This window comes from Mycteria americana, chromosome 2, assembly GCF_035582795.1.
Source record: "Mycteria americana isolate JAX WOST 10 ecotype Jacksonville Zoo and Gardens chromosome 2, USCA_MyAme_1.0, whole genome shotgun sequence".
Taxonomy (NCBI): Eukaryota; Metazoa; Chordata; class Aves; order Ciconiiformes; family Ciconiidae; genus Mycteria; species Mycteria americana.
The window spans coordinates 27,194,998-27,222,122 of NC_134366.1; the positions used below are offsets into that span (position 1 = coordinate 27,194,998).

A 27,125-nucleotide genomic window follows, 5' to 3' on the forward strand; every position below is an offset into this window, starting at 1 on the left:
GCAGCCAGTTCTCTTTGCAGCCTGGGACCCCTCAAAAGATGTTGAGTGGTTCCCGGGATGGGGGAAGTGGCAGTGGCAGCCCCAGGGCCAGCAGAGGAGCAGGGGGCCTCGGCGGGTTGTGAGGCATGAGCCACATCCCTCCTGCCCTCTCTCACTGCAGAGACCTGAGTGCAGTTACAGGCAGGAAACAGGGCTGCTGCTGCGGCTCTCCTTCGCAGGAGGCACCCTCTTTGCCCAGGTGTACCATTTCATCTTCACTGGGCAGCACGATGGGACTTTTCAGGCTTGTGAGTGACAGATGTGTTTTCAGGCCAGAGGTGTGCAAGGAGCCAGCGCACCCTGTACCGTAATGCTTTACACCCGCAGAAGACTGCCTCTTCCATGTGCTTTCAGCATCATCTAACAGGCTTTTGGAAGTCCGATCACCTAGGAAAATCTGCAACTCACTGACTCTTCTGGGGTGCAAACGTTTGCTTTGTGGTGCTTACTTTAGGAGCTCTGTTTAATAAGCTAACTGCGTGTTCAGCAATGCACCTACAGCATCCCATTCTGTGCATAAGTGATTCCACTTAAGGGTTGAAATATTTTTCTTTTGCCTGGTGCAATCTTTATTTTAGCACAGTCTGGAGACTGAAGAGCTCAGTCTGGAGACATTGGTGATGGTGAGGAGAGATACTAATCTCTACTTTTACAGGATCGACGGGAGGCTGGCTGGCTGGGCTGGAAAAGTACATGCATTCAGATCTGCAGCACAAAAGCCAGTCTTCAATTTTTTTATCATTTATACATCTACTCTACAGATCTGTTAAGAAGAATCTGGTCTATGTGCTGAAACAGACACAAGCTGATACAGGGGAGGTAGACATACAGAGTGAATTGCTCATATAGTCATACTCGAAAAAACACTTCTGCTTAAAATGGTGAGCATTAATGATAGTACTGCAAAAAAAGCAGGACAATTCAAAACCAGACTGGCTTCTGTAATTCAAAAGTGACTTCAGCAGAGTAAAGCCAGCACGTAACATCTCGACATGTTGTTTTTCAGCTGGGAAAACCGTTCTCTGAAAGAAATACCATTACACGGTTTATTGTGGGAACAAATTCTTTCCCATTCATCATCTTCAATCTTCCGATTTTTACAATAGACTGCAGTGCTTGTTTGCACCATTTCTCTGTACACGGACGATGTAACTAATATATCAAACCATCGTGCTCACTTAAAGCAGTGATGTGCTGTTGAAAAACTGTCTCTCTTTCTGTTCTAAAAAAGGCATAAAAAATTAATCGTTTACCCAGTGCAGAAATGGAGAATGTATTATATTTTCCACCCCAAAAAATCATAATTGCACCCATGATGCCTGCTTGTATATGATTGACATGCCACGGGATGCAAAAACTAATAGAGCGCTGCTAGTTTATGGAGAGGCAGGCTGCGCTGCGGTTTATGAGAGTGCAATAGCTAGCGGGGAAATATAGCCGTTACACAAGCGAATACAATATCTGCTAATTACGTAATCAATCCTAGAAGAAAATGAACACCAGAGGAGTGATTATATAGCTGGCTATCTTAAATATGCATACAAGAAATGTTTGGGAAAGGATTAAGAAAGTTTATTTTAGAATACAATTAAAAATCCGCTCTAAGTAGAAAAGGGGGCATCACAGTCGGCTGCAGTTAGCAGGACAACTGCATAGCCCTCCCCAAAGGCCAAATTTTACATGCCGGCACACTGGAGATTACATTGCAGGAAGCTCACTGAGATTATATTGCAGAGGTGTCAAGAGCCCTTCTGCGAGGTCTGCACTGCTGGCCTGGCTCGGGGCAGCCCGCCCAGGGCTGTCACCCCTCGGCATGCCCGGTGGCCTCTCGGCACAGCGGCAGGGGGGCACGGGCAGCCCCCGCCGTGTGCCCACGCTGACGTCCCCAGCACCATCCCCACTGCTGAAAAGGAACGAAACGTATTGGCAGGGGGCGATCGGGACCAACGAGCTATGGAGAGACACCCATTCCCGATGACTGGGACAAGGGCAGAAGGAACCCACTGGAGATGAAACTTTGCCTCTTTGGATCCCTCCCTCACCTGATCCCATCCATCGGTACAACAGTTTCACGATACTTTGGTTTTGTTTCTGGGTCCATTTTAACCTCGGTTTGGTGACTTTCTATTGCATAATGATCATAATTAGGACTGTTAATTAAGATGATTAACATTCTTTTTGTAATTCTCCGACAACCTCACAGGATTTGAAAGATGTTTTAAGAGTAAAATGATTATTGTAACACTCTATCTTATCCTAACTTGCTAAAACTGTAAGCAACTTGTCACCAGAAAACGGATTTGGAGGTATTCCTATATAGCCCTTGAGACCGAAGAAGTGACAATACAGGTAACAACAGAAGAAACAGACTCTCATTCCCTTTAAGTAGAACTGTAATATAAGATGGCATACACTGCAAAAACAGACCTATAACTTCAGTTATTCTACGCATGCAGTAGCATGCACACCCACAGTTTTGAAGGGATGAGGGCGATAAGCAGAAAATATAATCTAAGATGACAGGATGCATAGATTTTGGTAGCATTATTTGTCACTTCACTTAAGGAAAAGGCACCACTGATTTTTTTTTTAAAGCTGTTTTCTTACTACGACATTAAAATAATTTCTGCATTTAGCTTCTGTATGAAAGAAAACAAGAAGTAGGTCACTATACTCACCCATGTTGACCACTATTCACAAACACATTAGAAATCTGCCTTTCCTAGTCAATATAGGACTGGATATATTAGTCAGTAAACCAGATAAGCAAGCATTTAAAGTCATTTAGGTTTGTTTTGTTTTGTTTTCAAAAGAAAACAAACCAGACTTACTGAATGATGCTGTATTTTCAAAGCATTTATGAAATCAAAATGTCAGTCATATTTTAATTTAAACTGCTTAATAATGGAATTTTAACTCCTAAATGAAGCTTCATTGTCTCAGTCTTTTCTTCTCTGTGTCGGCATTCCCTCTGTACAACAGTTTGCATACACAGCTAATTTTAATATTAACCTCACAGCACCAGTTTCAGTCAATTTGAGCACTCCAACAGACATTGTATTGGAACACAAAAGCCCTCTGTGATCTGTTTTCTCTCCTTAGTTTAGAAATAGTGCCACCTGATCATTTTTGCTACATTTTTCATTGTTTCCCCTATCTTGTGGTTGTTCTTTATGCAGCAGTGCTACTCGTGCAAAGGCAGATAATCCAATAATGTGAAAGTGGTTGGAAAAGAATCGCAAAACCACGGTCATGCTCAGTTTCAGGGCAAAACAACTGGCAACAGCATCTTTGGCTAAATTAACTTAACAGCAAGCACCTCACCTAAGCTGAAGTTGCTACTATATAACTGTCCTGGTTTTGGCTGGGATGGAGTTAATTTTCTTCCTAGTAGCTGGCATAGTGCTGGGTTTTGGATTTAGGATGAGAATAATGTTGGTAACACGCTGATGTTTTGGCTGTTGCTAAGCGGTGTTTACACTGGTCAAGGACTTTTCAGCTTCCCATGCTCTGCCAGGGGCACAAGAAGCTGGGAGGGGGCACAGCCAGGACAGCTGACCCCAACTGGCCAAAGGGCTATTCCATACCATATGGCGTCAGGCTCAGTATAGAAACTGGGGGGAGTTGGCTGGGGGGCAGCGATCGCTGCTTGGGGACGGGCTGGGCATCAGTCGGTGGGTGGTGAGCGGTTGCATCACTTGTTTTATTTTTCCTGGGTTTTGTTCCTCTCTCTTTCTCTCTTGTTGTTTTCATTTTCATTACAATTCATTATTATTATTATTATTATTATTATTATTATTATTATTATTATAAATTATTAAACTGTTCTTATCTCTACCCACAAGCTTTTTTACTTTTGCTCTTCCGAGTCTCTCCCCCACCCCACTGGGGGCGGAGGGTGAGGGAGCGGCTGTGTGGGGCTTCGTTGCCGACTGAAGCTAAACCACAACAATAACATACCTGGTAATGCATTAATATATGCATGATGTAATCATATATTTCTCCAGCAAGTCGGTTTTCCGGTCTCCAGGGAATAATAACAAACTGAATTCCTAGTAAGGGCACCAGGATTAAAGTGGCTCTGACAGCTTTCATATACATGTTGGACTCAGCACGGTGGGTATCTCTTAGCTTTGTCACCAAAACTCGGACAATGTTAAGCAAAAAGAAAAAATTGACCTGCAAAAGCAAAGCCATTATAGGTGAAAGCATTCAAATTAAACAGACATTCAAAATAAAAATACAGAGCACATATATGGCAGTAAAATGTAACTTTCTAGCTTTATCATAGCTCATACTGGGCAGCTTCTTAGGAGTCAGGCCTTGGAAAGTACCTTGAATGTCTTCAGAAAAGAGATGTTAAGCTGCTCTACACACTTCCCTTAGGAAGCCTGCACGGATGTTTCAGGCAGGCAGGGATCAGTTCTAGGAAGCACTGGCTGTTTTGACACTGATGTGGGCAAATTTAGGATGTCCAGGGAACAATTAATCTCATTTTTATGTCTAAAGTTTAAACAGGATGGACAAATTGTCCCCTAGGAGTAACCATGTCTCTCTTCTGAGTCTGAAGGTCACCTAGGTATCCTGCTTCAGTCTGCACTGGAGTTGTCTGCAGCCAGGTGAGACAAACCCCAGCATGTCCCTGGGTGTATGGGACCTATGGGGGCACACAATTTCTCTGAGGAATGTGCTCCAGCTTACATGGGCCAATGCTTCAGGTTTGTGTACAAGCAGGGGGGCAAGGCTGCTCTTGAGAAAAACCTAGGCTACCCCTCGCCTCCACCAGACTGCATGGACACCTTGGTACTCTACCCACAGGTAAAAGTCAACACTTGCTGGCTCGGGGCAGAAACGCCAGGCACTTCAGAAAGTTTTGCCCCTGACCCTTACAGTCAGCGATGCCGAGTAGCTCAGCATCTCACCTCCTCAGTCAACTACCTGAAAGGAGGTTGTAGAGAGGTGGGGGTCGGTCTCTTCTCCCAGGTAACAAGTGATAGGATGAGAGGAAATGGCCTCAAGTTGCGCCAGGGGAAGTTTAGATTGGAGATTAGGAAATTTTTCTTCACTGAAAGGGTTATCAAGCATTGGAACAGGCTGCCCAGGGAAGTGGTTGAGTCGCCATCCCTGGAGGTATTTAAAGGACGTTTGGATGAGGTGCTTAGAGACATGGTGTAGTGGTGGTCTTGGCAGTGTTAGGTTTACGGTTGGACTCGATGATCTTAAAGGTCTTTTCCAACCTATACGATTCTGTGATTCTGTGATTCTGTGATTTCTGGAAGTCTGATTCCAGCTGTGGGTGCTCGGCATACAGAAACCTGCTCTTGACCCTGGCTTCAGAGAGAGCTCCTTGGGGGACATGCTGAGAGCCTGCAGAGGAACAGGGAGGGCAGACCCAGGCTGATAATGAGCCCAGTGGTACCCTGTGGAAACCTTAGGTATCACAGACCTTCTCTCTCTCCAGTGTACCCAGATCACTCTTTTCCACTCTGTTACAGTAATATCAGGCACCTATGCTTCAGAACTTCAATGAACTGTTTTTCAGATGATTTTTTAAAAATAAGTATGTAAGTTGCATGACTTACATAGATATTTTAATAGCCCAAATTCCATAGACATATGGGAAATTTCAGTTGAATCTTTCAGAACAATAAAACATGAATCAGCAAGCTGTGGTAAAGCATTTCATCATTTCTTACCTACTGAGAGACCTTTCAACTGTTTTACATTTGTGCTCTACTGGAATAAAGGAATAATAAATTACTTCTGAGGTCCCATTCAGCATTAAATCTAAACCTTATTCTCCATCCTACTCTGACTTCATTCACTCTGCTTAAACTTCACTTTTAGAATTTCTGGAAGTAATGATGAAAAGTGGGAAAAAGACTTTATAAAGGTAAAAATCCTCAGCTCCTCACAAGAAAATTAAGACTGGAAATGGCATAAGCACAAGCCAGAAATCATTATTATTTGGAAAACAGTTAAAGGTTGCTCTTTTCCCATAAAAAAAGTCTCTCCTTTTTTCTTTGTGGCTAAGATGTACAGACTTGGAGCATGGTGATAAAAATAAAGGTTCAATGGCCTCTTCTAGAAGTTGGCATTACAACAGCAGAAGCAATCAAGATCGCACCAGTAAACCCACAATAGATGCGATTCTATGGGAACAGCAGACTATCTATATGGCAGGGAGGAATGGGCTTCTTCACATTGCTGATGTGCAAGACTGCTTCTCAAGAAAGGGTAGAAAGATTTTCAGGTTTTTCAGCTATTAGACGGAAAGTTGTTTCTTTATTCAAAGGTGTTCCCAGTATTCACCACCCTACTGTTTGATCTCCAACGTAATTACTGCAGGTACGTCCATGCAGACTTTTGCAAGCAAGAGGCAGCTCAAAAGCTGTAAGTGCATCTTGGGTGACACACTGAGGAGAGCTTGGGGCTTGGGTCGAAGAGAACCCTTTCTGTACCTTTCAGGAAGGTCAGGGTGCCAAACAGCACCACCGGCATACAAGATGCTATATGTATACATATTGCCGAGCTGCACTTTGAATCTTGTCCTCCTACTCAGAGAGCCCAGTCCAGTCCCTTCCCTAGGGAGCTAGTTTAGCTCCCTACCTTTGGACCATACCAGTTCAGTGACCAGTAAAACTCGTGCTGAGCCTGCACTCAGCTCACCCCAGCTAAGGCATAGCTAAATGCCTCATTAATGTCACATAAATGCAGTACATTTGTCACAAATAGGTTTCGCTGGGAGAGAGTGACCGCCCTGATTTTCAAAAGCAGTGATTCTGTTTGCCTCAAAATCTGATTCTTTACTGGGAAGTCCCTTTACAGGACTTGTTTTTGAAAAGTATTGAGAACCTTGTAACACTGGGTAGAGAAAACTTCTAGCTACTTCTGAGTTTTGACCAAAATACTTAAAGTACAGAAACTTCTATTCTGTACAGGTTAGCAGCATTTCTAAAATAATTATTAAACTGTTGATAGCAAATAATATTCTTACCAATAAAGCTGCCATTACAGGTCCATGAACAATATAGAGCAAGTGCGTGTCAACACTCATCCAGCAGCTGGAGGGGAAATACACCATTAAAATTTATTATTAACTCAAATAAAATGTATTACAGAGTTAAATAATGCTAAGTTCCTTCAAAAACAGGCACGTTACTCACTTGTCATTGAAGTATCTGGCTCTTGCAACAGCATGAATAGATGCTGGCACTAAAGGGAACCCTGAAATGATTAAAGCTATAGATCAGTCTTGGTATTTTTTTAGCTTGAATTTCATGTGTTACACACACTAAGTCGTCTCTTGGCCACAAAGTACATGTATGTGAAATCACAGCTTTCCGGAAAGAACTGCAAACCCATCGCACTCAGCGCCCTAGCGTTACTCAATGGTGAGATGCAAAAGGGAATAACGTTTAAGGCAAGCCAAAAGGAGAAGCAAAGCCCACGGGCCGTGCTCTCCTGGGGCGTCGCAAAGCTGCTGCCAGGCTCCCCTGTGCTGCTGCGGCTTGCACAGGGAAGGGTGTGAGCAGGCAGTGTGGGAAGGACGCAGGGATCATTCGGTTCTCAGGGGAGTATTCCCTCGGGAAATGAGGGACACTTGTTAAAACCATGTAAATCACTGTTGAGCAAGAGAGAGGCACATTAACTTGCATAGCAGATTACGGAGCAATAAACAACAGAGCGAGGAGCTGCTCTTTTGGAGCTTATGGCAAGAGAAAATGTTTGGAGCCAGGAGGTTTTTTGGGGGAGGGGGATTTGTGGTCTCTTCTGCGGGTTCCCAGCCTCTGTGCAGCCAAGCCCACCCCATGCAGCTTTATCTCAGCAGGGAGTGGAGCTGTGGATACCATAAATCCACATCTCCTGACTTATCTGTGAAGCCTCAGGGGAGGCCACTGCTCTGACAGGGAGCTGACGGGAGCAAATTTGCACCGGGCCAAAGGCTTGGGAACGTGCCATGCTTAACAAATTTGGAAGCCTCAAATTTGTGTTTCCAGCCTGACATTAAGAGTGACAATCTGGTCCACTCCTGTCTACCTCCCTTCAGCCTGCTTGTATGTTGTGTCCCTCTCCAATAGGCTAGAAACCTGGAACTGGGCAGCCTGCACTATGATACTGACCCCAGTTTGTGCAACCTTGCACGTACAGACAGCTGGCCAGTGGGGAGATGGTCTGCTGCCTTGTCTGTCCTGTGCAGAGAGCTCTGTGGGCACCTTTGGTGTTACTGCTGCCTGTTCCCTATAAACCGTGGACATTTCTTCTGAGCTTTGGATATTCTATAATTATAATTAAAAATGTGTGACAATGTCCTGCTGATTAGTCACAGAGGGAAGAACATGGCTCCTTGTTTCTTCAGGTGTTAGTGATTTCCTAAACACTTTTGGAAGAGACAGAGAATCCTTAGCCAAATTCTGGGGAAGTCTTACCTCAGAGCACAGGCCAGCCAATGCTGGAGTGAGAATAAGGTCAAAAAAGTATATAAATAGGACACTCTGATGTCTCCAGACATCTTTAAGCAACAGCTACTTACTCTACTGCTGAAAAAAGTTCTTACTGCAGTTTACCTTGGGAGGACAATGCAGCTGTGGGAGAACAAACTGGATTGCCTTCTCCTTTATATATTGTTAGAAAATTATTATTTGGCCTCTAGCTGCAGAATGCCTTTTTTGGGTGATGATGCATGGTAGAACAACAAAAAGCTCAGGACAGAAATAAAGGAGCTTCCAACCTCAGGGTGAGCTTATGGGATTGACAGCTTGAGAAAATCCTTTTGATTTGGAAATGAAGCAAGTCTGGGCCAGTTTTGTTGACAGACAGTTTGAAGTGCAATTTTTACAGGGCCTTTCTGTAATAGCAAAAATTCATCTGAAAGCTCTGGCCTGGAGTATCACGAGTAGAATGTCCACATGATGCCAAGGGACCTTGTTTCTTCTGCTAAATGCATTAGCCTAGAATATTTGGCTCAACAAACTCACAAGCAAATCTTAAGAACGCGACGGAAAGTTTTCATTAGTCAGTTACAGGGCAAGAAGCTCATGACTGTCTACGGCTCAAATTTCCAGTTGCAGCCTGGATGGGCTCTTCTAGGGCTAGATGTTGCTCTTCTCTTGTAAAGGCAGAGAGTTAATGAGAAGTGGAGCACCAAGGTCTGTTGGGTCTTGGTGGTACAACATGTATCACTCCAGGGGTCCCACCAACACGTGGTGAGCAGTGAGTAACGTAGAAAAGGTCTTACCCCAGCCATCCCAGGAAAAGGTATGACATATCCCTTTAGGTCACGCCAGGTCCTTTATGGCACAAACTGCCAATTATGCTTAATTGTATTTCCAGTTGAATTTGGAAGGCACTCTGTTTCAGCACTGTCCAAATAAATGATTCCCTTTTCACTTTTATGTGGATGAAGCTGCCTGAAGCAGCCAGACAGAGTGGACTGTAGCTGGATGCACGCATCTGATACTGTTTTCTTGCCCTGCATAAGGGCAAGACCCAGTGAAACAATAACAAATGAGAAATGACATCCCCAGCAGCAGCTCCCAGAGAAGGGGGTCACCTGAAGGCATCAGCCTTGAAATACATCTGTCCATGTCAGGTTCCATTCAATCATCTCAAACCTTTTGTAGAAGTGTTTTATATTTGCTCGGATTTTTATTTGTCTTATAAAGCTATTTTAGAAATGTCATTAGTGATTTTTCCGAATAAAATAATCTAGATCTTCTAGCATAGGGATTAGTTATAACAATAAATAATGAGTAACTTCATCTTGTGTTGTACATTTACCTTGATCTTTTGAACTGTAATTCAGAGCACAACCTCCTCTCGTTGCTCTTCATTGGCCTTTGGAGAAATGTATCTCTCTCCATTGATTAACATAGCCGGATGTTTAAAGTTAGACTGTGTGACTACTGCTTCTGGAATCCGTGGAATTACACTGATTTATGCAAACATAAGGGGTGGCCAGATAGTCCTAATTGGATCATTTTGCTATTAATGATTTCTACCTTAGTTAGGAGGTGCTAATGATTACTTTTTTGTGGCAGTATTCATCTAGTTTCAATAAAAAGACTGCAGACTTCAGAGTCAAGAGTCGTGCCCATATTTATTAACCTTTTCCTTCTCAAGATATCATCATCCTATTACCACAGCCACCACTCTATTTATTTTTTGGGCAGTGCTGCAGATACTGATGAGTATCTTATCAGATGACTTCACTGAATTACCCACCATGATGCTAGGGCTGTTCTCAGCAATATTCCAGTTAGCTCTTAATCTTTCACTACAGGCTAGCTGTCCCGGTTGCATTAAATTGCACTGCCTAAATTGAATGTCACCTGAAAAAAAATGTTTATGACTATTTTCCTCTTGTATAATTGGATATGGAATGGCACTATTTTGGGAAGGCTCATGCTGCAACACATGAAAATGGAAAAAGCTTTATCTGGAAAGAAACATTTAAAATGACTCTTCATGTAGGGCTGCCATTTCAAAAGCAGAGGCCTATCCGGCTTTGTATATTCAAATATTCTGAACTATGAAAACTTGGTGATAGCACAGTTGCTTGCTCCAAGAGGGCTCAGCTATTTGGATTGACAAAATTCAGAAACCTTGACTCAATTTAGGGTTCTTCAAGAAAGTTGTCTTCATTTAAGAGCTGATGATGTTCCACATACTTTTAATTCCAAGAGCACAACAAGTCCCTCTCTTCTCAGAAAAGATGCTATTCTCATAAGAAAAAAGAGTGCATGATGGCATTCTCATAAAAAAAGAAAAGAAGATGAGTTCTTACATGCCTGGAAACCATCATCTGGCACTACAATCCATATAAACTAGAAAATCATGCTAATCTTCTATGTATCTAATGCAGGTATCCAGAGAGCACTAAGTCTTATACCGTAAGAGGAAAGTAAGTTACCAGGGTCTTAAATGAAAATCCAAATAGGGGAAGAACAACTTTCCACTTTGCTGTTACTGCCTATTTAGGACCTGACATTGGATGCCTAACTAGTGGTTAAAGTCAGTTTTAAAGTCAGCACATTCAGAACTGGGTCATTTTTCTCTGATCTAATTCATTCCTAATTTTTCTGTGTTTAAGCAGTAGGGTTATTTTTTCTTTTCCTGCTGTAAATGAAATAATGTTGAACAAGTATAACGTCTCCGAAGAGGATGGAAAATAAAGAGTAAATTCTATCTGCTTCAGACTTGGATTGCAAGAGATGAATACAAGTGAACATCCCTAAGTGCAGTGGGACGATGGATAAAGGTCCATCATTTGCTGCCTAGCTGCACCAGTGGTTTCAAGATATGGGGACTGGCTCGCGAGAAACTGGAATGAGGCCAGAGATTCATGGTTCCCAAACTGGGAAAAAGCTCTTGATAATGATTTTCTGTCAATGCTGATGTGGACTGGATTTACAATAGTGACTTAAATGTGAAAGAGACTGCAATTCACTGTAATATATCGGTTGTATTTATATGGCCTTTTATTGGACCAGACGGTCCAAAGGATAAATATCTGCTGTTGCTAGTAATTAAAAGGCAAGGGATCCCTTAGTGAAAACAGAAGAGATCTGCATATTTGGAGATGAAGGACCAGACCTAGTCATGGTTCCTTGGGCAATATGCGTGTGACTACATATAGTTTGCATCCACAGTGTACGGGTTTGAAACCTCTCTCATGGAATATAATTGAGATTTGCTTATTGACACCTGTATGTTTCTCTGAAAAGCTTTAGACATCACCGTTGTTGGACAAAATCAGCCCTGACAGCAGAGCCATTATCTGCTCCTGTGTAGGTAAAATTGAATCTTCTCCTTTAAAACAACATCTGCCAAAATATATCTGATACTGGATTCACTTCCAGATAAATTCTGGTTCCTCTTTCTGCATGCTGTGTTTTTTCACTTTGGGAGACACAGATACTGATTTTTCCTCTTCTTCATTCCAGAAAAAATAGACTTTTATAGGTATTGTCACAGATTAAGATTTTTGCATATAAAGTGACAAAAATAGACAACTTTTGTTCAGAAAAGAGATGTGTTTGGATAGAAATCTATTTCTCTTCCAAAGCTTTGCTTAACAAAACTTAAGCATTTCTTTCAGCAAATCCCAAGATGCGGCAAATAATGGATACTGACTCCTGCTGATTATTGTAAGTCTCTAGGCCCATCCAAATAAATGCACTCAAATTTAGGACCCAAGAACTCAATCTTAAGCTATGATCTAGTGGTATAGATACAATTCAGGTGTACAAGTGCTAGAAGAATTCAAACATCTGAAAGAATTCACCATCTTGCTACAAATTATAACATACATACCCCAGCCCAAGAGGTAATACCAGTGCAAACGCTGCTCTTCAGCAAACACTGCAACCACAATCAACGTGTGAAGATAAATGCCTTCGCAGAGCATCCAGAAGTAGTTGCAGCCCAACATGTACTGATGAAAGAATTGCAGCACTTTGCAGCTTACCTGTGAGACAGATGAGATAATGTCACACACTCGACCAGCATTTTGCATTTAAGCAGGCAAAGACAAATGTTACTGCTAGGCTATAAGAAAGCAAAGTGGAACAAAAATCCCCAGCTCTTGCTGGGTTTGTTCAGCGCCTATCAGTGACGGGAATTTTAAACTTTTATAAATGAGATGAATGGAACAAACAGCCCTCACAAAGTAGAAAAAACGTATGATGACAGCACTCCAAAAAGTACCACATAACAAAAATCCCCTTCAAAATCTGATGTTTTTTAGAACTGAAACAAGCAACTTGCTTTAGATGTACAAGAAAGGCTGTGAAGAAGATGGTAACTTACAGCTCCAGTTTGGGTGATTTCTTTTACTTTTGATCAAACTTTTCTAAGGTTTGTTCAGCTCTCCCATCTGAGACGGAGTCACTCACTCTTTAAACTGCACCCAGCTCTGAACTTGCTCCTTTGGGAAGGGCAAGTGCTGTTGGCAGTAGAGATTTTTTTTTTTGGTAGGGTACTGGGGATACTGACTTCGCCTCTTTGTGAGAAGACAGCTTTACTTCATTTTGTCCAAATAACAAGGAAGTGACACATGGAGCTAAACGGAGTCGTCGAAGTTGGGAAGTCGCTCCTGCCTGTGGTTCAGATGAGGCTGCCGACATAGACCTTGACAAGAGCCTATGGCTTTGAGATGCTGGGAAACGGTGGGCAGATGGTGGAAGGAAGTGTGTCCTGTCCGCTACCAGAGAGCCAGCTGGTGCGGGACAATGCTGTTCCTCTTCTGAGAGGATCTCATGTCCATCCACCTCCTCAGAGAGGGCAATGAGCTCTTCCACATGTGCTTCCATGCCACCAGCACCCAGCAGGGCCAGGAGGAGTGGGAGGGCATTGCTGTGCTGGCAGAGACCCACCGCTCCTGGGGGAGCACCACGTGCTCCTCGGCAATCCGAGGACACAGAAGCAATGGCACAGTGACAGTCGTCATCTGCGGCCACAGGAAAATACTCCTTCCCCTTAACTTCTGCAGAAGTTTTCCAAGCTGACTACCTGGGCTGTAAGAGCTGTCTTTAGGTTTTACTTGTCTCTTTAAAGAGACATTTGGGCAGTTCAACAGGTAGAGGACTGCGCATTCTGCGTCCGTCTGGGGGACTCAGCCTGCCCCCCTGAACCAGAAAAGCCTGTTAGCCATCCAGTGCACCACCTTCTGCTGCTGAGAAACATTCCCAAAGCAATTGCCTGAACATGTGCATTTAGTTCTGTTTCAGTATTTACAGTGCAGCTTGGTGCTCATGAAAATATAGGTTTATTGATAGCTTAGGATGTAGGATCCTGACAGGATTAACTTGAAGGACTGATTTTTATTTTTGGTGGTTCATTTTTTCTGCTCACTGCACGGGGCAGAGCAGACAGTCACAGCTTTTTTCCACACCGCGTCTGAACAGTTCTTGCAAAGGATGCCAAAAAAGGGTTGTACAGTGGTTTGAAAAGGTTAAAAAAAAAAAAAAGAAAAAAGAAAAAAGAAGAAGAAGTATTTGCTCCTTTTTCTGTTGGCAAATGCGTTCATTAAGGTTCTTAAATCATCCTTGGGCTGTTTTGCACAGGTCTGGGTTAATACATTTCTTGCCTTGTTCCCTCGCCTGTGCGGGACGCAGCCCCCCAGCTGGCAGCTGGCCTTTCTCCATTCTCCCCTTATCAATCACCCCTCCCCACAAGGGCTGCCTTGATTGACAGGCGCTTCCCAAAGGCTGCAGACACATTCAGGTGGCACCCTCCCTGACATCAGCCAGCTACCCCAGCCTATAAAAAATCAGCAAACTTTCTGAGCCATCGCAGCAGTTTTCCAGACAAGTTTGATAAAATCCGCCGCATCCCAGGTTCGGGCTGGTCCAGCCCCGTGCTCTCCTGTGGGGATCTCCTCAGAGGAGCTGCAGGTCAGGGGGTCGACTCTTGGAGCAGAAGTCTTATGAGGAGCGGCTGAGGGAGCTGGGACTGTTTAGCCTGGAGAAAAGGAGGCTGAGGGGAGACCTTATTGCTCTCTACAACTACCTGAAAGGAGGTTGTAGAGAGGTAGGGGTCGGTCTCTTCTCCCAAGTAACAAGTGATAGGACAAGAGGAAATGGCCTCAAGTTGCGCCAGGGGAGGTTTAGACTGGATATTAGGAAATTTTTCTTCACCGAGAGGGTTATCAAGCATTGGAACAGGCTGCCCAGGGAAGTGGTTGAGCCACCATCCCTGGAGGTATTTAAAGGACGTTTGGATGAGGTGCTTAGAGACATGGTGTAGTGGTGGTTTTGGCAGTGTTAGGTTTATGGTTGGACTTGATGATCTTAAAGGTCTTTTCCAACCTATATGATTCTGTGATTCTGTGATTCTGTGACTCAGGAGCTCGAGGCGTCGTTTCCCTGATGGCTCTGGTGGGAGTGACTTGGGGTGCCTGCACGTTGCACGCAGGCTGGTCTTGCTCCTGCCAGTGCCAAAGTCACCCCAGCTTTCATCCAGCTGCTGGGGCGCTGGGAATGGTCTCGTGCTGCAGCCCAGCAGCTGGAGGGGAGCAGAGCACAGCTGGTGAGTTCTGCAACAAAATCCACGGTATGTTCTCAAACTTGTCATTTTAACTTCATGCTTTCACCGTTTCATATCACCAAACTGAAAGGGAGACAACTACGGAGTATCCTTGCTTCTCTTTGCCAGCTGTTTGCACTGTTCACCGACCCTCTGAGCAGAGACCGACCGAACATACCTTCCATTTGAACTAAGAACTTCCAGTCTTTGCTGGAACTTTTATCTGTAGCTCAAACAAATGCAAACATAGAAAGCACGCTGCCTGAGAACTACATACCTAAACTTCATTTACTTAATTTCCTCAATATTTCTTTCTTTCTTGTACCCTCCATGTGAACTATCACTTGTGGCTTTAAAAATGAAATCATACACCTATCTTTTACAGCAATGGCCACGCATACAGCTCATGACTCTTTTGAGGAATTTAATAACTTCCTATGCAGTAAGTTAAAGAAGTAAGAATACCATTGGCAAAGCATGAAGGATGGGTCTGATTAGCACTTAGATCCGTATCACATTAATTTGAGAATGAACCTGAAAAAGTTAGCATAAAGAGTTTAAGCACAACAATGCGTTGAGATGAATTATGTTAAATTCATATTAATCAAACTACAGCAAAAATCAGTCTTTGCTTTGGATGAGCCAACAAATGCAGCACATTTCATCTGTGGCTAAGTGATGCAGTAGAAATATTTTCCTACTATAAAAAGAGGGTGTTTTTCTTAGGTCAGAGCAGGTAAAAGAGAAGAACCTGTTACTGATGAGAAATGGATTCATGCATGGTACAAATAAAACATGACAAATGTAACCCACATCTCGGTGTACATTAGTCTTAGCTGGGAAAATTGCAGAACTAGCAAGTTTTATGAAGTGTTTGTTCTTACAGAAACAAGTAAAATAAAACTGCAAGATGATACAGAAGCCAATCTTCCACCACTTCCATGCTTGATAACTGACTGATTGTTAACTTTGAGATAAAAAACATGCCTAGGGATTTTGTCTTCTGCTTAAGTCAAATATGTTTTGTTGCAAGTTCTCTGAGGCAGATGCTCTGTCCCTGTTGCGTCTCGTACAATATGCAGCACAGTCAAATCCAGGACTCAGAGGATTATCACAGCACATTCACACTATGAAGGGGAGTAAAATGTCATGAGCTCTCAGGCTATGGGAGTGCGGGTGACTGAAGCTAGTGGGTTTTAATTCGTGAGCAGGGCAGGCTGAGAGGAAATAGCTGGCCCTTTCTAGTGCAGCCCAGTAACTGTTGCTCAGGCTGATGTGCCTGTGTCCTAAACAAAGAAATAAACAAATGCTCCTCTTTTCGAGAGCCTGGAGACAGACAGCATTGCACTGCGCAGGTTGGTGGCTATGTAGCTAGGGAAAGTGTGATACAAGTACCAGGAAAGCCCCCAAAGCCAGGTAACCACCTACCAAAGCAGCTCCTTTGTGGCTCTGGGAGGATGGCCAAGAATTAACCTTTTTGGCAGAACACAGCCTGGCAAGAAACTCAATCTGCGAGCAAGAAGGCTGCCTGCTGCTACTTGTTCTCACTGCACTGATGAACACAAAAGCTGAGGAAACTTCTCTACAGATCTGCAGACCACCCACGAAAAAATCTCCTTTATTGTTAATTTTCCTTCCTCATGAAAGCAACCTGCAATGGCCTTAAATTCTGGCTAACTGCTCAGGGGAAAAAGGGGTCAATAGGAATACAGTCAGTCACATTCTCCTCTCTTGCAAATCTTGCTAAGAGTCATGTAACTCTTGTGAACACCTCAGCTGCGATATGTAATGAAAGCACTTCAAAAGGATGCTGGAACCATTTCACAGAGAAGAAATAAAATAATTTATTCTCCTTTTAGAAGAAGGAGCTAGAACTGGTGTCTACGATGTTCTGCAGGATCTGTTGGCATATTATAAATACATTAACATGTTCCAGTCCTGCCAAAGGAGTCCCAAAGGTCCACCTGCCTACGCAGGACCCTGCAATTGCGCAGTAATGTAATTGGCATGCTGCTCTCCTCGGCTAATCCAGCAGCCCCTCATCACGTGTACTTGTCACTTCTCCGTTAAGGCTCTCCTTGGTTATCGGTTAATAGCTTACGGACAGAAAGCTGCAGCATTAATTACCATCACTACCCATTCGGGCAAATCAAACCAAAACACTCAGACTACATAAAACCCAGAATACTATCTTCAACAAGAACAAAATGTATCGTGAAATAAACCGCTAATTGCTTTTGAGCAGGTCTTCCCAGTAATTCAGTCAGAGTAAAAGGATTGACTCAGTTTTGGTACAGGAACGTTGTACAGATTCCTGTGTGTCCTCTTTCCCACGATGCTTTCCTGGGTGAAGGGACTCAGGCTGGCAAGTTCGGAGGTCTGTGATTTATACCAGTCCTTGCCCACTCGGGAGAGCCTGCCCTATGGGAAGTGAGGGTGGGATAGCCCCTTGGTGTGCAGAACGAAACCTCTCTTTTCAAGTGCTCGCTATCCATTGAAATGCCCCTGACTGACATTTCAAATAAATTGCTAAGAATAGGCTGATCAAGGTTATCGATTTTAAACCAAGCCAGCTATATGGACCATTCTACAGCTGTGCACTCCTTTGTTTAAAGGGAAATAAACATATTTGACCTTATTAGTCTGGTTCCTTTTCACTTCTGTGAACCTCTCCAGTGCACGGCAGCGAAGGACCCTCCTCAAGGAGAGCTTGTACTGCTTGCCACGGAGGCCAGACATGATTTATTCAAATTCAGTTTGAAGGCAATACAATATATTCTCAGACATTCTTAACTTAGCATTTTAAAGGAGTAGCTTGAAGTTTGAGTACTGCTCTGCCTTACATGTTTGTTTGGGTTTTTTTCTGGCTATCAGAACACTATTCTATGAAAATATTCTTAAGTTCCAGGTATCCATATGTTACACAAATAAGCTATAAAAGGACTTTCCAAAGCAAGACAGTGCTAAGTATTGTAGCTGTAAATCACTGGGTATCAGAATGTCATGCCATTATACAATATATCTACTATGAGTCATCCATTAAATGGTGTTCCAGTCAGAAACCTGGCACACAGGGGCTCGGGCTAAGATTAATGTTTTAATACACTTTTAAACCATTTACAGAACAAAATGTACACGGTTGCTGAGAAGGCTTCTAGGTTTTGTGTTACAAGAAAGCAAAATACGAAATTAAACAACGGGGGATATTTTTAACAGTATCTGTGTCCACGTCTACGCTGTAGTGAAGCAGCCCGCCCAGAATTAGGCATTCTGGACAGGAATTAATACGGCTACATCCACACATCCTTGAGTCCCATCTGCCGTAGCGATTGCTGTCCTGGGGCTGCAGCTTTGAACTCTGCAGGGTTCCGTGCCAGGCTGAGCTCCCGCGGGGTTCCCACGCTGCGTCCAGCGCTGCCAGCGTGTGGCGGCCACCAGCTTCTCGCCGGCGGGGTGCACCGTGGTCCGCGTCACACAGGTGCAAGGCAGAGCAAAACGCAGCCTCGTCACCCCCAGTGAGCTTGGTTTCTGAGCTGGGGTTGCCAGAGAGAGGCAGCTTTTCAGGAAGGCATCGTAAGGATGAGCCTGACTGATGGAGGAGGGCAAAGAGGCTGTCAGAGAGTGGCCCCAGGAAGGATAAAACAGAGGCAGTCAGGGTAGCCTAAAAAAAAAGTACAGGAACTACTCAACCTGCTGTTCATTTGGACTGGAAATGGAGTCAGAGTGCTCACAAGGGCTGCTGCCATCTTCTCCCAGCTGCCGGAGGTAATCCCCAATGAAATGGGGTAAGAGCTTCAGTTATTTGAGGCACCTCTCCTCCACCGCTTTGATGCCCTTTCATTTATTACTCTTCTGTTTCAGGCTACTTCTGTTTGGTCTTAAATACTTTCAAGAGGAGCAAGGCGGCTGGGTCATGACTCAAACTGGGCAATAATACAGGTCTGCACAGCAGTCACCGAAGGGCAATGAAATAGCACGGATGGCATTCATCTCACCTAACCTGGATGTCTGACTTCAGGGTGTAGATGTGTAGACTGAAGCAGTCCCTGGAGAGGAATGAGCACTCTGCATTTAATTCACCTGACCTGTTTTAGCCAGGTGTGGGTGAGGAGAATGGTCTCCTGGACTCAGACACAGCTGCCTGCACTGGTAGCACTGCCATTTGATCAGACAAATCCCAGTGAGGAAAACAGTTGTGTCAGCATGGTATCAGGGAGAATATTGTGTCTTGGAAACATTATGGTACTGTCCTCTGAGGGTAATTCCTTTTGGAAATGTCCATCTTTTGAGGGATTTTGAAAAATCTACTTTCTGACCAATTCACACTTAAATTTCTCACATTTTAGGTAGATCCTTTTAAAGACACACACTAAGGAAAACTTGGAGAGGAACCTCAAGTTTAATTGGAACTACCTTGAATTAGTAGTTTCTTCTACAACAGCGAAGTTTCTAAACATAATTGCTTTATATTCCCAGAGAAATATCCAAACCCCAAGCTGCTTAAATGTGCTGTTCATGTGGGAGGCCTTGTGTGGGAAGTGCGGGAACAGTTCATTAGGGGATGCCATGTCCGTACAGCGTAGCACAGAACCCACCAAAAAGGCAACTGTTAGCATTTGCACTTGTTGATCTGACATTTAAGAAGTCGCCACTTGACATTTTCCCATGCCTGCGTTTTTAGGGGCTAATGACATACCATCTATTCACCTTTCAGTCTCTCAGATGCATAGGAGACAGTGCAATTGATAGAAATCTATGGTCACCCAGGTCCCACCCTACATTTTTAGGTCACCTTCACTTTGCAGTTACAAACCTCTCCCACGTCTTGAGGAAAACCAAAGGGAAAAATAATAAAAAGCCTCAGTAAAGCATAGAGAATTTAATTAACGTCATAACTCAGTCGAGCACAACTCCACACCGGGAAAGACTAACAGCCTTCCAGCGACTGCTACAGCTCAGTTCTGAGGGTAAAATAAGTACACCTTTCTTGAGCAGCAGTTCTGAAGGCATGTCAGGAATTTTAGCAAATCTGGAGTGGATTCACTCATTTTGCACATACAGGCAGCGTGTGCTCTGCTATGACAAGCTCATATAAAAACCCCAGGGGCTGCAAATGGCCACTGTGGCCAGACAGGAGAATTGCAGTCGATGACAGCAAGACAGGGATGCCGAGAGTTTGCTGATTTTGGAAACAGCTGTCCTGGGAGTGCTCACTTTTCACTGCCACAACAGCAGAGCTTCAGGGTCCAGAGACGGCGCAGGTGCATAATGATGAGGCAGAATGACAGGTTAAATCAGACTTTTCACAGAGACATTCAAATCTGCAAATGTCTGTGCCAGACATTTGGCCTCCATCCTTGCTGTGGCTGAGAGTGCAAGTCTCCTTCACTTGAGCAGAAAAGATGCAGCCTGAAAACGAGCCCTGGGACCTGATGCCTTCAGCTTCGGGACAACAATTCTGGAAGAAATGGCACTCCACCTCCTATATAAGAGGCTGTGTGTAGGGATCACACTTCTGAAATACTATCCACAGGATCTAATAGAGCCTGGGTAATTTTGACATGAAATACCTTGGGACTGGGCTACATGAAAGCTATCATCCCTCCCTTCATGATGCTGCAACAGTGCTGAGAAACGTGAGCCTACTAATTGATACTGCCTTAGAAGAAGAGCAAGCGACTGAAATGTAGACAGAATAATTCCTGAGGAAAGTAAGATGAGGAAATCTGTCCCAAAATAAATACTTATTCTTAGACTATTAAACCTCTTTTTTCCCCTCCTGATGGCAGCTGTTAATTTGATGGTGCCTTCCCATTGAGAAAGCAACCGTAATAATATTGTTGAGAAAGCTCAGATCTTTCTCAGAGATGGTGACTGACTGACTTCTTTCCAGCCCAGATTCAGTTGTTCCGCATAAACCATAAATACTCTTCACAGAAGTGTCATTTACAAATGCTGCGAATGTCCTTTAATCATCCATACTTCGTATTCTGGGCATGGCACGCCACATCAGATCAGTGAATCTGACACCACCAGGATTACATGGTGCTTTGTTTCCTCCATTACTCTTAGAGTTTTGAGAATATAAACAAGAAGATGAAGACCTTGGGAAAAATGATGGGAATTACTGCTCTGTTTCATGCCATTTAGACCCTGACAGATCTGTCTTAAAATGAATGCAGATATTATTCCAGCCTGAAAATTTGTGAGAATTTTTCGGATATTGGCTGGTTCTGAATTCACAATGTCCCTTAGTCTGCATTAATCTCATTGAACGTCCTGGGAGGGGAAAGGCTTGATCTTTCCTAGGATGGAAGAAGAGATTCTGATTTACATCTGAATTACTGCAGTGTTACACCAGTGCAACCCAGTGATTTCAATGAGGGTAAAACTGGTGCAGCACAGTCCTGGCACTGCCCGTGAGCTTACTGCTGGCAGAAACTTCATTTGCAAACAATTCACCAGCATAAAACAAACTCATCCTCTTCAAGGTGAACACATGTTCCTAAACCAAAGTCGCAGTCACTCTCTGCCTCCAAGGAAGGTCACCCTGCCCTTCGCTCACAGGCACAGGACACTGTCAGTGATCCCGTGCCGGCTGTGCCTGGGTGCCGGACCTAGGGAGCAGGAGATCCCGTCCCTGTGCATCCTGCACAGTACTGCTCCATTTGCCTTGTCCCTGTGGCTCAGCAATGCTGGACAGGACTGGTGAGGGGGAGTCTAGACAGCAAATGCTGTTAGGAAGCAAAGAATTATACCCTGAGAAGTGCAATTCTGCTGATCCTAGGGAAATGCAAAGGCAGCAAGGAGGGACTGTCTTCTCCATGTGTCAGTCCTGTTTTTGTGGATGAGGGCAGAGGCAGAAAGAGCAGGAATTTGCTTTCCCTGCCATCTCCCTGTACACACGTGCACATCAGACACTGTGCTTACCTGCACCTCAGGCTCAGCCATCGCACCTACGAACCTCAGAAATGTGATATGGTGCTTTGTAGTCCAATTCAGAAATGCCCCTTAGCTGGGACAGTTTCTCTCTGAACCTGAGCATTAGAGCCAAGCCTTCCTGTTCTCCCTCTCTTTCTGTTGATTTCCCAATTACCAGTGGCATCCTTTTTGTATTAAAAAAAAAAAAGTTAAATGGATCTTAGAAAGATGTTAGTGACTACACTGGTTCCTGCTTCAGAGACAGTTTGTGACTCCCCTGTCCTGGTATAGCATCTCCTATGTCAGGAAAGAACTTGCTGGCATAGGAGCGTCAAATACCTGCTCTTCTCTGCTTTACTGGTAAAAGCTAATGACAACAGGTATCTATCACAGGGGAAATAGAAGGGATGGGAGACGCGAGCTTGTCTTCATGAACCTGCTCAGGGAAAGGCAAACAAATGGTATTTGGGTATTTATTTGTAGATGACAAGAATTATTCTGGGACACCTACAAGGCTAAAGCACAGCCTCAGTCCTTTACTTGTAAATTATGAATTAGAGGGTTTGGTTCACTCGCCCACAACAGGCACTTTTGCTCCCTGTTTTACTTTAGAGCTGAAGAAAAAAAAATGCCAGTTTCATCACTGAACATGGTGTGGTGAGACACAAAACTGGTGGAAACCCTTTGACTTCAATAGAACTTGGCATGGGCGTAACTGGAGACTGACTTCAGCCCTCTTTGACTTACACAAAAGCAAGTAATACATTTTATTCTCTCCAGGCCAACCTTGCTGAGCCAGTTTGTCCTAGCGAAATCAATGCACAAATATAATCTGCAAATGCACAAAATTAGCACAATTTGTAAATTCACAAATATACACTGGGCCCAAGCCTTATTCCTATGCCTGAGGCAGCAGAAGGGCAATGTTTTAAACAGCCAGTTGGACCCTTCATTAGATGAAGGGCTCCTAGGCAAGATGATGACAACTTTCACAAAAACACTGACCCTCTCCTAGTGTAGAAGATACACGAGAAGACTCAGGAGACACGACCACTAGGCATTGGCCAGTAATTCTCTGCCAGAAGCCTGGTCTTTGATTACTTACGATACTCTAGAATAGCTCTGAGTCACCTCTTTGGGGCTAAACTGGCTGTGGAGGCCCCTGTAAGTAATCTAGTGGAAACAGGATGGAGGAACAGATGTGCTAAGATGAAAGACTTTGGAGACACTTTGAGAGTGACAGGAAAGCTCTGGAAATAGTTACATTAATAAAGAATCAAATTAATTTAACAAGAATGGAGCCTCCTGAAGCTCTACCCCGAGCATAATACATGAAAAAACACAGAAGATCAAAGCGCCCTTCTCCTTTGTGGAGCTCCACCTTTGCTGCTTCCAGTGGAGGTCGCACCATGGGGACTGCTGGGACTACTGAAGCAAACACAAGCCACACAGGGCAGCATTTTTGCCATTTTTCTTCAGTGGTATCAGCTATGGGCCCCTCATTTGAGAAAAATGTGTTTTAACCCCCTCCAGGCTCTGCCAGGCTACATCAGAAGGAAGTGAAAGCAACAAGAGACAAGGAAGGTAACACTTATATGGTAAAAAGACCTAAAATTAACACTGTTCCTGAAATGCTGTGAATCTCCTTTGTTTTCTTGGCTCTCGTTCCCTGTCTATTCCTTTGAGAACAGGGGAAGTCAACAGTATCGTAACCCCATAAATCACTGTAACTACCCCTTATACACTCTTCATCTTACCACACAGCTCAACTTTCTATTTCCACTGTTTTACAGTGATAGGGAGGAAAACCTAATACCCTTGGACAGTCATGGTTCTCACCTGAATTAGTCAATGGTGAGATTATTTATAGTGTTCTAGTGTCCATGAGGATGCTAATTTTTTTAATATTACTACTACCATGGCCTTGCTTTAAAGACTGTAATGCTAGCAGACACCAGCTTTTGTGCTTTCTCACTTTCTCTTGGTCTCACTAATAACGCTCAGTGGGAAGCAGCTTAGTGGTTTCTCCAGAAGGCTTGCTTCCTACCAGGAGATGGGCTTCAGGCAGTACAGATAAACCTAGTGCCCTTTGTCATCCCACCTCATGCCCACAGGGATAGCAACTTTTCAGTGATAGAGAAATGCTTGTGCTGCTGGCCCTGTTAGAGGCAGAGAGTGCCTGCTGCACCACCAGACAGAGTGGCAAACTAGCTCACAATCTTTAAAGTATATCTACACCTACGCAAGGAGGCAAGAACAGGCTTCAGTGTATCATACCCCATGTCCAAGGCACTTTCCACCTCAGCAGGAGTTGAGTTAGTTACAAATACTGCTAGTGGAAAGGACTGTGTCGGGCTCAGCCCAGCCCACGCCCAATCTGTCCTTGCTAAGAAAATGAGATCATGGTGCTTGTAATAAAACACGGATTGCTTTGGGTTCTCCCTTACCAGCTCTACTGCTGTACCCATGCAAGAGGGGGTACAGATTATTTATGCATTAAGGCTTAAGTAAACTGTGTGGCTGAGAGCTGGGATTTGACAGTGAGATTGGAGCATGCCTGAATGGATGCTGGGTCCTTACTCTCTGACATACCATGGCCAAGCATGAGAGCCCACACAGGGCTTCCAGGAGCTCCCAGTGGAGCACTGGCCCTTGCTATGGACTCTATAAAACTGCAATTGAAATTGAAACACTCACAGCATACAATGCCAGAAGCAAAGGAGAAACTAGTACATGAAAAGTGGAGACTACAGAAGAGTCTGGAGAAAGAAGAGAACAGATATTATCTCTACTAGAACAGGAAAAAGATAAAAATGCAATAAGATCTCTTAAAGCTTTTCTGGATGAGTTTCCAATTACTGACCCATTACTGATTTGTGACCAAACTTAGTCCCATCTACAGACATATTTATATTGGTGCCCATGGAGCTTATCAGTTATTCAGTTTCTCATTAGCAGAGCTATCCCTCCAGTCATTAGCTGTATCTTCCTTTACCTCCATCAGAATTGAGTATTAAAATTACTAGTCTCATGGAATACAAAAAATGAAAAATACAGATCTGATGTGCAAGAAGACAAAAAATGAAAAATGCAGATCTGATGTGCAAGAGTTTTATTTATATTTCCATGGTTTTTAATGGAGAACATAATGTGCTGTTCACAGATCACCCTTCTTCTGTGGGTCAGTCTCATTTAAGAAGGTGATAGAAGATACCCCTTCCTATAAAATCTGTTGCAGTAATAGTTTAATTCATGCAGTTGCTACTTTAGATACAACATGCAAAAAATTATCTCACGTAACAAATATGTAAACAGCTGTTCATACATGTGTCCTGTTTTTTTTTGTTCAAGTGTCCCTGAACCTTTTTCATTGCTTCTTTGCTTCTTGTATGGCCACCTGAGCTCACATCTTTCTCTTCCATCATTTCAGATCCAGATAAATCCGAGAGAGAGAGAGAGAGAGAGAGAGAGAATTATATAACCAGAAAGAAGGAAAAAATGAGGTAAAAGAGGCAAATTAAGATATATTGAAAAAGTGGCTTGACTTACCATTTTACATGAGCAGAATGATCATCAAAGGGTTTAACTCTGTGCGGCAAACTATATGTGAGTAAGGATGCAGTACGACCTCTCCTCATGTAAATGATGCTTTGGATTGTCTCACATCTTTTGTGTCTGGATACAGGGAGAATGTGGGTGTCTTGGTGTTAGGGATGCCTTCCCCCTCTTGCTCCTTCTGTCTTTTCTCTTTGTTATTTAACAGATCCTTCTTTCTTCTTTCAAAATTGTATGGATTTGTTGATATCCTCATAAATATGTATTCACTGTAAGTATTTTCCCATGGCATTGCATATTTAAAATCTATTGTGAAACTTTATGCAGGAAAAAAAAAGCAGGAGCTATTGGGGTGGAAACACATTTATTATTTTGCAGAATAAATACCACCTACTTCATTTCTGTATATGGCCATTACATACAGGGGATCTGTCACTGTTTGAAATTCCTTCTACACACTTCAGTATTTCTGTATATATTGGAGGTAGGAGCCATGCACACATGAGCCTGCCAAGCTCAGAAGATGCACAGGTGGAAAGTGGATAAATGCAGCAAACTACAGAAAGTCAGAAGTAGTCATCTTAAAATGGACTTAATAAAACAGAGGGTGCAGTAGGGATAGAAAAAAACAAGCTATAAAACCTTCATTTTCTCTGTTAATCAGCATTAAAATAAAAATATTATGGGAATCTACCTGGTGGAATAAGTCAATTTTTAACACATATCCTTTAAGTCTTCATATACTCACATGGAGACTGTATGTGTTTTCATCATGTGTTAGAAACTTGCCCCTGGCAGTTAATTTTCTTTTCCCAGTCATGTATTTACAAGTTAATTATGTTACTAAAATAACAGAATACACTTTCTAGTAATGTTGGGAGACTTTGAACATATTAGCAGGTAACCTCACCTCCTTTTTTCCTGATTTTTTTTTTTTTTAAGGAAGGGAAATCTAGAAAGTGAGGCAAGATCAAGCAGTGAGTGTACTCATCCCGTACTTGACTGCAGAACAAAAATGGGAGACCCCAGGTCTTCTGGCCCCAAGTTTGGCTCCTTGCCTCTAGAGAGCAGTTCACTGCTGAGTCAAAGACATGCAAATTTGGTTTGGGAGAAAGTGCAAAACAAGGGCTTTGTTCAAAACAAGGGCTTTGTTCATGAAAGCATGTCTTTAGCTAACTAGCTGTGGCCAGGTTTGCTAACACAGCTATATTCAGTAACATCACTGGAAGGACACTGGCTTGGACTGTGACTGTCTTCAGCACTAAGGGTTCTCTTTATAGTCCAGCCCGAGACCTGAAAGCTGACTGCATACATGACACTCCGCACTGCTTTGGGGCTCCACGGCCTCCGAAGGTACCCACTTATGTTATTTCTATACTGTCTGTTGCCATAGCAGCAGAGGTTGGGGTTTTCGTCAGGTGATGCTCAGCACGCTGTACCTGTCCTGTGGCTACGTGGCTCCACCAAAGCCTCTGAGAGCTTTGTCATTGACTTCACTGGGGTCAAGATTTCACTCCAAATAAAGATCCAGCCCAAAGGCACTAGATACAGCTTTTTAATGAAATCTTGGAGCACACGAGTCC

General features: G+C 43.5%; 1 protein-coding gene across 1 annotated transcript in view; it reads right to left on the reverse strand.

Annotated features, from left to right (window-relative positions):
* The window catches only part of CALCR (calcitonin receptor), a 177,812-nt gene that overhangs the window by 13,532 nt on the left and 137,155 nt on the right, over positions 1–27,125 (reverse strand). The window contains exons 8-11 of the mRNA XM_075495530.1: positions 12,355–12,508; positions 7,206–7,266; positions 7,037–7,103; positions 4,000–4,218 (exon numbers count right to left, since the gene is read on the reverse strand). Coding sequence (XP_075351645.1) covers positions 4,000–4,218; positions 7,037–7,103; positions 7,206–7,266; positions 12,355–12,508 — 501 coding nt within the window. The remainder of the gene's footprint in view (positions 1–3,999; positions 4,219–7,036; positions 7,104–7,205; positions 7,267–12,354; positions 12,509–27,125) is intronic.